Raw genomic sequence first — 11690 nt, 5'->3', positions numbered from 1 at the left:
AACTAGTCATCAGCTTGACAATATCCTCCATATATTTTGAAAACACAACACACTTGTATAAAAATAAAATATAAGTGTGTTGGAAGTAACATTTTTCCTATTGATAATAGACTTCCATTACAAGCTTGCCACATGAGACTGAGTCATACGTAAACATTCACCATTGTTTGAGGCTTTGGGGTTTCAATCAGGAAACACCAAAGTCCATGCAAATCCAGTACCGTTATGTACCGTAATAAAGTCCTGTGAACCTTTGCAGTGTCAATAAGAAATATCAGCAATTCAAAAGAATTCATAAGCATTGAGCAAACATGCACCACATCACACATGTGTACTCTGGACAAATTTTTAAATGTCAGACACTTCAACGAGCAAAAAAAATGTCCATTCTGGAAATTTGTAGGAGTGTGGCTTTCTTTATGGCAGTACCACAGGTTTTACCCTAATCTTGTGTCAATAGCTCAGACAAAAGGTTTGACCTCAAAATGATAACGCCCGAGAGAAAATATAAACATTGGGATGAATTTTGCACTCTTGTTGTTGTGGGGGGTACATTTGACAAGTGTAGAGATATTGGGTTGGAGAAAAAAATCTTCATTGTGTCTTTGTTGGTGCACAATACTGCACATTATAAATTCATGTACAAATGTACATGTATGTGAACTCAGCGCCATTACGGGTATATGTGTAAAAACTAAATATGCACTAAAAACTATATGCACTACAAAGTGCGCTGATGAATGCAGACGTGAACAACAAAATCTGTTTTCCAAACAAAACTAACAAGTTGCGAGTGCACAATAAGCTCTGGCCATGTTGCAAGAAGTCTTGCATGAAAGTCTTGCATGAAATCGATCAAAATGATCCCCGCCAGAGCTTAAAAAATGCGACGCCGAAAAATGTGAAGCCGATGGCACATACAGGTATGGAACACCATACTTTTGATCCATATTTGGGGGGACAGACAGACCATGGAGGTAGAATTAGAGGACGGACAGACAGACCATCTGACCGACCAACCAACCACCAAGTGACATGTAGAAACTCCTGCCAGAGCTTAAAAAGGTGTCCTGCCTTTACCAAATAGAGACAACTTTATATGGTTCAGTGACTTCAGTCACTTAATAATTATCCCTAACCCACCTCACTCCTTCAAAATCCTCCTGGCGGTTTTGGAGGATTCTAGAGGATTGAGGATGAATAGTGATTGAATCACATGAGGACTCTGGAGGATTGAGGATGAATGGTGATTGAAGCACATGAGGATTTTGGAGGATTGAGGATGAATGGTGATTGAAGCACAAGAGGATTTTGGAGGATTGAGGATGAATGCATTTTGAGGCAGGACTGTCTGATGATTTTGAAGGATTTGGCATTGGTTATCCTTCATTTAAAACACGAGTGCAAAATTTTGGGATGAGGAGGATTTTGGAGGATTGACGATGAATGCATTTTGAGGCAGGACTGTCTGACAATTTTGAAAAATTTAGGCAGAGTTGCAAAATTTTGGAGGATTGAGGATGGTTCTAAGCAAAAAGGGCCTAGGGGGTTAGGGTTTTAATGTTGGTCATACATGTACATGTACCCAGCGTAGACACAACTTCCATACAAAAAAAAATCACAGCAGTTGAACATGAATTTCATGCAACGTCTGTTTCAACGAAATTGCACAAAAATTTACTGTGCAATTTCTTGTTTGTTTCAAGGGGAAAAAAGCTCACAAGTGTATAATTCCTTCATTATCATAAAGGCAGACAGTTATCGTACATGTACAGGTCTGCATTCAATGTCCATGTACATGTACATGTACATATATGTATAGTGTTTCTGACTACAAGCGTTCAATCTGTTACGCCCTTTCTACGGTATCATCTCACAGAGTGAAATTACGCTTTTTGACATCGTACAATTTCTATGTCGGCCACTGTAACTACAAATTGATATGCTCATTCAAATATCGTATTGTATCCATTCTAAAGTTAGGGACAGAATTTGACAATGTTACGGCCCACATAACAGCCCAACCTTGATTCTGCTAACAATGTATTATGTTCGAGCAGCCTTTTGTGTAAAATCATGCCCTCTGCATTATGTTTGAACTTTGATTTTCTGAAAATTAAGTGTACATGTATGATGTGACATTTGAGACCAAGTCTGGCTCGGGCCAATGTACACATTCCTTAAAATTTAGGGTTCTGTGTCATGTATGTCAGTAGAATCCATGTGCATAATTCTTGAGACAAAATGTCAGGTGTATGTTAGTCAGACAGGTGGACACAGCTTGAACGTGTTGAAGGAAATTTAGGCTGTCTGGGTTGTATTACATTTACAACAAAAGACATGCACAGACGATGTGTGTAAAGGTGTGTAAAAGATTGTCTAGCGGCTATCCACTATGAGCTCCGTGCGCGACCAAAAGAGGGCGCGTTTTTACCTCTTTTGAGAGCTCCATGGAGGGGACACAGTATGCGCGTTCGTGCGCAAAGTACGCATGACTTCCTGAGTGTGCAAAAGCTATAGCAACCGCGTCTTCGCGTCAGCGTCAGGCGTTGTCGGCGCGCGAAAACATTCGAATTCAACTTGCGATGGTCTCCGAGACTAATCTCTGCCTCCAATAACTTTGGAGACATTCGAAATACGCAGTGGGTGGATCGGGAACCAGTCTAGATCACTCCCAACTCTCCTTTTCTGGTCGTTGATGGGTACTTGTGCACGGAGCGGATAGGTCTAATAATTTTACGGGCAATTCCATGTGAAATGAGGACATTGCTGAAAAGTGAAAAATTCATAACATCTTCAGAACTATAAGCATCACAACCTCAAATGTGGAAGGGTGCAACAAGACCTTTCATTGAGTGGCGTGCTACACAATCTCACCTGAACGTTTCGTAATACTGCACGTCCGTTATGGCCCCGCTGAGATCCAGACCGTTGCTGTACTCTTCGCTGATATGGCTGACGTTTCCCCCGGCCTTCGCAAGCATGCTTTTCAGGACCTGCGTCGTCTCCTGCAGCATGCGCTGCCGCGAGGCGTTGCTGCTGGGTAAGCGAAAGATATCTTCCAGCTCCTTGACCTCGCCTGCGAGATCAACTGTGATGCCTGTTTGTATTTTGGAGATCTGTCAATGAAAAAAAAAAAGAGTTTAGGTATAGTTTGTAGTTATGTGACAACACCGAAGAGTGTTTGACATTTTTTTTCGTGGTCACAGAAAACCAGCCAAGTATCATCTTTGTACCAATCTCACTGACACTGGTGAGCCGGGCAGTGCTATCATATAGGATTACCCTGTAATGCCAATGAATGGGCTAAAAAAATCTGGCTCAGATGAATAAAAAGACTTGGGTGTATATTCTGAATGGAATTTCGTGCACTCTGTACACAAGCACAGTTACAAACAAAGAGTTAGGCGCGACACTTGAATGCAGTGCCAAAGCCTTGCAGTGCACTCATGTGAAGATGACATGGGTCTGTGCACTTTTGGCACAAAAACACTAGTGTAGGACAGTTTTGGAAAGTTTTAATATCAAAGTACGGTAAGACTCGCAAGTCCTCAGTGTCTAGTCTGGTGTTTTTGACACATGTAGTTGAGTACGAGCCCGAGTCTTTACAGCTTGACTGCTGTTGAGTCTGCGTCATTTGAATGGCGACTCAAGATGGATCGAGTCCGAGTTCTGGACTCGAGTCATACAACGCTGCTATCCACCCAGTGTTAGGTTCAAGACTACATCTTGAGCATACCTCCCATGCGCTATATTTGATCTAGTGCCCAAATTCCCAAGAGTGTATTTGGTTCATCTTCAATAGCTTGACAGTGCTTGCCAATGACAGGCTGCTTTAGGGGAAAAAAAAACAACTTCAGCCTTCTACCAAGAATAGATCCATCCGTATACCTCTCCTTCAGCTGTTTTTATTGTGCTGTTGACATCCTCCGCGGACTGGACCAGGTGCTGCACACCGGTTGCCGTGGTCTCGTTGGCATATAAACCAGCACCCACAAATGCCCTGAAAGGATTCAAAACTCAAACGTTTATATTGCAAAACCTGTGGAGAGTTCACTTATTGAAGACTAAGAATGTGATTATCAAACGTAACATTTAACTGTTAAGAATATGCCTAGGTAGAGAAATGGAAACGTCTTAGAAAATGTGACTCTTTTTTTTCCTGAGGCCATGAACAATGAAAGGTTGTTTTTACTACAGTAATAGATGGGTGGACAAGTGGGTAAAATCACAGGTGTTTTTTTCTTGGCCTTGCCATTTTAGGACAAAAGCAGCCATTTTAAAGGAAAAGTCAGTTACATCTCCATACGTGTACGTACATGTACCATACATGTACATGTAGATGAAGTTTTCTTTGATGTAAAATTTATGATCAAGGATTGTCCCTTCACAAACATTATGGAATTTAAATTAACCATATGCCAAATGTACCAACCCTTCTAAATTTAGTCTTTCAAATGTCACTCAGTCCATGCAACAATGGAATGTCGAACTCTACAAAGGAAATGATACAAAAGCTCAAGATTGCCTGAACTCATATGACCGGGTCAAATCTGCCATCCAGATTTATTTGTTCATGGTCAACTGTAAACAAGACAGGTTCCCATGTACATGTACATGTACAAATGCATGGTCTTGTCAATTTCACAGTAATGAGTCTCAGGCGAGCGCATACAATGCACATGTAATGCAATAGAAATTCTACAATTTATAGTGAACATTGGTACGATAAATGCATTTCCTGACAGTTATGCAATACACCGGTAGTATGTACACAACAATAGTGTAAGCTACAAATACGAAATTTGGTTTCATACATTTGTTTAGTAATTAACTGTAATGAAGTGGGCCAACTTTTGGAAACGCCTACTGGAAGTTGATCATTCTTCAATTTAATTAATAACTTGATGCATTTCCTAGTTTATGTGTACGTGTGTGTAAATATATGGAAAATTACCCATTTTTACCAAAAACACTCTCTGCTTATTGTTTTTGATTGACTGTACCAGGCAACGAGAATTCATTGCCAAGGTTTACATACATGTACATGTATTAAACCGAAAGAACTAAATGTACCGGTAAGAAAACAATTTCTCAATATATTTTTCTCGCAGGTCGGTCAGTATTCTGTTTGAAAAAAAATACGACCAAAAAAAACAAACACCTGCAAACACTTCTTCAGAGACATGTTTGATATTCACACGGTAGGCCTACCGTATCATCCACAAATTTCTCGGGGTTCTTGTATTCATTTCAGTGCAGTAGATTTTCTACCATGCAAAGCTTTAAATCTCACATGGGGCACCTCTGGCTGAATGTACTACATCTTCTTGTCAAGATATCTGATAATTGATACGAAAACTGACAAGCACATGGAGGATTGTGTGATAAGATCACAGAATCTGTATCCTACAGCAATGAATGTGATCATAGATGAGATATGTACATGTATACATTGTACAGTGATTGACTTCTGTGCATACAACAGTGTGGGACCACAGCAGGGGGCCCAATTAGCCTGGAGTGGCCTCACAGCATGGGATTTCAAGTTGGTCAAATAACTCCCAATTTTGAAAACAAATTACAGTGCAACTCAGGCGGAGGGGGGATTCGAAGAAGAAAAAAACATGTTTAGACAACGACTACCGATATAAAAATAAAGACACTGTTATGATGACTTCACAGTATCCTAAAATAATAAATTCCACACACTGCATGCTCCATCCATCCCAATCGGTGAAATTCCACCGCAGAATATGCCAACTGACCCAGACACAGCGGTGATAATGACAAAACCAGCCTTGCAATTATTATAACAAGCACTTCTGATTGAATGTCGAGTTGTAGAGCAAGAACAGTTCAGGCATTAGATCCATTTCATCTGGGACTGGCAAATTCCACACAAATTAAAATTTTGTTGAGATTTGGGGAGTCACATTTTTCTTCATGTGTATCTGCAAAAAGGGTTGGGAAACCCACTTCAGAACCGGGTACCTGAGTGCCCGACCGCCGATGTCAGGAACCGGTTCCAGATTATGGGATCGGGTACCCGTAACCAACTTTACAAATTGCTCAGTAACTTCTCAGACAGTTATAGAGAAAGGTTTTGAATGCCATTTTGTGGGGAATTTTTCAAAAAGAATTGAAAGCCAGGCTATGATGTACATGGAAAAGCAACACAGACTTCACGTTTATGTGAATTTTTAAGCGAGATGACACTCATGAAAGTAGTTTCCACCCATAATAAGGCTATCTAAGAGCCCTTCAGACAGCTTCTGGGATTTGGATTTTGGGGCTGGGTTTCTTTCACGGGTACCCGTGTTTTACTTCAATAGGGTACCAGATTCCCGTACGACCCGTAAACGCACACCACTAGACTTGTGGAGTTGGTTTTCTGTTTTTAGTTCCTAATAGGTTTGAAAATCAAAATTATGTTTTTAAAGGTTTTCCAAGTGCCAAAATATAGGCATAGGCCTAGGTTTTTAGGATGTAAAACTGCACTTTTGTTTTCAGCTTGAGGTAGCAGAAATACAGCGATTTGTTTAAACGGTAATTAAATTAACTCAAGTTCTCCACACTACATAAAGTAACAGATTTCAAGCAAACTGACAAATTCTGAAACACTTTGAGAATGTGGTTATTTTGGAATAAACTATTTGGAATCCATTGATTCTAAACATTTTGATTCTAAATGTATTGGTTACTTTGGAAATAAAATAATCTCTCACGTTTTTTTATAGGTTTTAAAGAAAGTTTTCGCTGTGAATCAATGGTGTACCTAGCCTCCAATGATGGAATTTGAACAGACCAAGCAGGACATAATCAGGTAAGAATTCTGTTGAATGACTGCAACAATCTTCTGAGATTTAATCTGAAAGGATGCAAAAAAGGCCATGGCCAGGGGCTCATGGGGCTATGTTATTGTAAACACTGTCCACATTGTATCATGTGTGAGACTTGTACTAACAATATACCTTGCAGTTACATGTATACTGTAAGTATGGGTCAACAATGTGTACAAGTCCAAGGGTCAACCTTGTGACATAAATTACTTGGCAGACTGGCAGAACGATTTCCGTATATAAATGCGAAAATTCCCACATTTGGCTCAGTGCTTACCAAACCAAAAGCTTGGATTTTTGATAGTTCAGTATGTACAATGTATTGTAATGTACTGTAATTCCTATAAATTGTTTGATTTGGTCAAGCTTGTGGGAGGGGGCTGTTGTTGTCTGTTCTGTCCGGGGGTACATTGTACATGATCTACATGTACATGTATGTGGTTCAGGCTTTTTAATTACCATACTATACAGGGTGGATTAAAAAAAAACACGAAACCAAGATATTATTGCTAATTGGAACAGAAGTAGGGCACATGTGAATGAGTGAATCAAAGGGAGATATCCTCTGTTCGGGTTGAATCTCCTCATTAAAATGACACCCTGATCATGTCATTACCTTCACGGTTGACTGAGCAGTGACCAATTTTATGAAAGGGTCTATTTAGAGAATTGCGCCACTTTTCAATTGTGGTTTTTGTGGTGTCATTTGATATCTCGGTTCATTTTCTTTTCTATCCACCCTGTTTTCGTGTTATGTTATCTATTTTTGACTTTTAAATAATCACATTTTTAAATTTAATTCATATTCCTTTTTACTATTTTGATTGTAGACAGCCAGGGAGTATTTTTAAAATGGATTCGGCGCTATAGAACTTTCCATTATTATTATTATTGTCAGATATTTTTTTTTCACTCAATGAAACTGATGTAATGTTTAGCTTTGTCATCAGCAACAATAAAATGCACATAGTAGGCCTACATGTACACGTACAGTATGTATGTTGTACAGTAAAGTTACATTTAATTTTAACAAGTTATAAATACACAATTACATATGTACTTCACTCCACAAGTACTGTAAACTACTTTATAATTCTTGTGCAACTATGTAATGGGAAATTCCATCGTTCGTTGGGAAAATTTTGTTTCCAATCAATTTGGGGAAAATTACATGTAGCATTCCACAATCAATTTTTTTCTTCTTGGAACTACATGTACAACGTTCTGTAATGGAAAATGGACTGTAATGAATTACAGTTGAAAACTACCTGTGATGGAAAATAACTGAAATGGAAAATTACATCTCTACATAAATCAATGTCTTGGGTAACCACAGAACTCTGCGCCTATGCTTACCATTTTGCGCTTTTGCAAAAGACAAGCCACGAAACTCTACAATTATGGGAATACACGTAAATATGCCTTCAGCTCAAGCCATTATTCATGGCCTGGCCCCTTAGCTGGTTTTAAACATACATATTTTTTTTACGGACTTGTTTAAACCAGCCAAGCACATCTTTATTCCCATTCATAAATACCGGTACCTTTTGGTCAAAAACTCAAAAGAAGTTTAATAATTGACAAATTTCCAACAATTTTGTTCAACAATTTTACTTTATGTTTTGTGAAACACCCCTCGGGCCATGTATGTTGTATGTGCCTCGCGGGCATTGTGCTAAAAATCTCCTTATATGGTAATTAATGCGCGTACTGCACGATGTGGCACAGAATGCATTAACTGCGTTTAAACCTGCCAGTATTTTATCCACGGTTTAAAACCACCCACGTCACAGCTCTTGACCAATAGGAATGGACAAAAACTGTCTCAGGTACACTATACATGTATTAATTAATGAATATCCCGTTAAGCACGGAAGCCAACATTTCTAGCTTACCCTTGAAATATGCTTATAAATGGTTAGTAGTTTTCGACTATTGTTTGCACTTTATTTTGCTAAAGGAATTTGGGCCTAGTCACTGTTTTTTGTTGTTGTTACGAATTCGGGCTTAAAAGATAATTGGTTTACTCACGCGCAAAGCAACACCATAAAAATTACACCGCACTTCAAGCATTTCGTCTTCTGTTCTCGGTTTGGCACCGGGTGGGCTCGTCGTTTCTTGTTCTTACAGCACTGACACGTTCCATAGATGACAAGGACCAACAGGCTGGCTAGCAGCCATAAGACTGGAATAGCTGCCCAGAAAATAAGGGTCTGCAAAATAAAGTGACATTTTCTTCAAATCAATATACAACCAACTACATTGAAATCTGGTAAAATGATCATAGGTATGTTTTATATTGCCACATGCTGAGTGAAGTAGTCTTCGTTTCATCAGCATTTTTTCCATATTTGCAGATGTTATTTTCCAAGCTTGTATCGTTTTTCCACAAAATAATGTAGTATCCTGATGCCACTTTGGTCTTTGTGTGAAAAGTGCTCGGGGAATTGTGAATATTTTCTGTGTAAACATAGTAAATCTAAAAAAATAGGAAAGCGCTTTTCAATCCTAAATTAATTTTTTTTGGTCATGTAATTTGCAATGACAAAAATTAAAAATTGGCATTTATCCAACTAGCATGTGCGATCTACCACAAACACATAATCAAACTGCCTCCATATGATATTACACATGTTTAAATCTGCACCATTAAGGTAAATAATTGTAATATTTTTTGGCACATAAAAATAAATCACTTGACAAAATGTTCATTCCGAAAAATTTCACTTGGCGTCAAAAGGTACATTTCAGCATCCAAAATTCTGTCACCATTCTGAATTATGCTTATCATTAAATTGCTAATCACAAACATATATTCAATCATCCAAATATAAATGAATAAACCAATGAATATACTTCACATTGACCATTCCCTTTACTATTTTTGCACTCCTTTGCATTTTTAACAAATCATTTACAATTTGTGTTGCCTTCATGTAAATTTGTTAAAAAAATATTTTAGTTATTGAAAATATGCGGATATATGCAAAACATGGAATTAAAAAATAAATGCCACTTTTCTTTTAAATCTCCATGGCAAAGTGCACAACGTTTGGGGGCTGCAAATTCAAATTTACTTTCAAAAATATTGAAGTTGTAGATGTAGTTGTACTGTAGTATACCTTTAAATGATTTTTATGACATGCATGATGTGATAAGATACACCACCACACATTTCATTGGCACGTACGTATATTTGTAATATTCCTTACAGCTGAAGTGTGTAATCCGCAAAACTATGAATGAAAGTGAAAGAGGCCCCGCCCATTCAAGCGCGACACAACAATCACAATGCACAATAGTTTAGTGGGTGAAGTAATCAATGGAGATTAGCCAGCATGAATCATCAACAAACCGTCCGGCACAACACACGGCCATGACGGCCAAATTAGACAGACGTCAATTTCCCGATTTCAAATTTCTCTGATTTGAAGACACCGAACACAACCATTCTTTTCCCTTACATAACAAAACTTGTCAGTTTCCATCTGAAAATAAAAACAAGGAAAACTGAAGTTACCTGGACATATTTGAGTTCCCAGGGTTCGAAAGTGGAGCTGATCTTTTCGAAGCCCAGGTATGAAACGTGCGGCCAGTTGTGGAAGAATTCGGTGAGCCAAAATGTGACGAATTCGTCGGCATATTTGAAGTTCACCAGGTACCACATGATTGCTTATGAGGAAGAACGGGTGAAAATGTCAGTAATGATCCATGGATCCGTTTTTGTTGAAGAATCCCCAACTAGCTAATATCCGAGAAAAATGTTCACAGAAAACTTCGAAGACTTCGTGTACGTGTGTGCGCAGCGGTATCTTGCACAATCGTGTACGTACGATCGATCCGTACTATTGTACAATGTACAACTACAACTGTATTTTGTATGAGCGAAAGATCCATGGTTCCCTCCCATTCACACGCGATAGAAATTGATAAAGTTACGACACCAGTGATGTCTGGTACTTAGTATTCTTTATACTTCTAATTCACTTATTATGACAATGGTGACCAGTAGAATTTCCAAAAGGGTGGTTTCCGTTTGTGAATTGGCTACGACTTCAGTTTTTGGCATTATAATAACGGTCAAAAGCCGTAGCCAGTTTCAGATCCAGCCATGGTCCGGTCACGTATCGAAACAGCCATTAAATTTTGCCAAGTGGGGGCGCTAGCATCAAAACGTGGCGCATTTTAAATTTAGCCAGCAGCGCATACATTACAAAAACCGGGAACAGTTCTCCAAAATGTTCAACTTCAAGGCTAATTTTTGTTTGAAAAAAAAAATGAAAACACACACATCAAATTGAAGCTTGATTTTACCTCTTCCATTTCCATTCCTCCTTAACATTTGGTAAATTTTGATTATTTAAAAAGAAGTTTCTAAATTTACTAAAACTAGTGTACATATACACCGATTACGCTATAAATGTTGGCAAGACCAATAAAAGATGTGTCCCAAGAAGCCAGATCAACAGCAAAAGTGAAAATTTCATTAAACTGTCTCTTTTTTTGAGTTATTTTCTGAATTTTTCAATAATGCAAAAATATTCCGCTAAAGTAAAAGTTAGCTCAATAAATCAAAGGCTGCACTGTGAGTTGGAAAGCGGATGAATAGGCCAACAAGCTGGCAAATCGGCAAGGCTTCAGACTCGAAACTTTTGGAGTGAGCTCCAGACGTAGGAAAAAGGTGCCCCCAGTTTGGTTGTTGTGCAGTAAGTCCCAAAGCAAGGGCTGTCAGCGCCAGCCGACATGAATCTCATGTGTCTCGGTCTAAATGTACCTTAACATGGATGGATTTTGACAAACTATAGCTTGTTGGATAGCGGATGAATAGACAACAAGCTGACAAATAGG

The 11690-nt window shown here is 38.6% G+C and overlaps 1 protein-coding gene across 1 annotated transcript; it reads right to left on the bottom strand.

The window, feature by feature from the left end:
• Window positions 1–2761: 2761 nt before the first annotated feature.
• On the bottom strand, window positions 2762–10715 carry LOC119736262. Its single transcript, XM_038210304.1, has 4 exons — window positions 10363–10715; window positions 8874–9055; window positions 3892–4003; window positions 2762–3119 (listed from the first exon to the last, which is right to left on the bottom strand). The coding sequence occupies exons 1-4, from the start codon at window positions 10507–10509 to the stop codon at window positions 2874–2876; spliced, it is 687 nt and encodes a 228-aa protein (XP_038066232.1). The 5' UTR covers window positions 10510–10715; the 3' UTR covers window positions 2762–2873.
• Window positions 10716–11690: the final 975 nt, after the last annotated feature.

This window comes from Patiria miniata, unplaced genomic scaffold, assembly GCF_015706575.1.
Source record: "Patiria miniata isolate m_02_andy unplaced genomic scaffold, ASM1570657v1 HiC_scaffold_29, whole genome shotgun sequence".
NCBI lineage: Eukaryota > Metazoa > Echinodermata > Asteroidea > Valvatida > Asterinidae > Patiria > Patiria miniata.
Note: the sequence above shows the minus strand (reverse complement) of the source record. Positions and strands in the feature narration are given on the sequence as shown.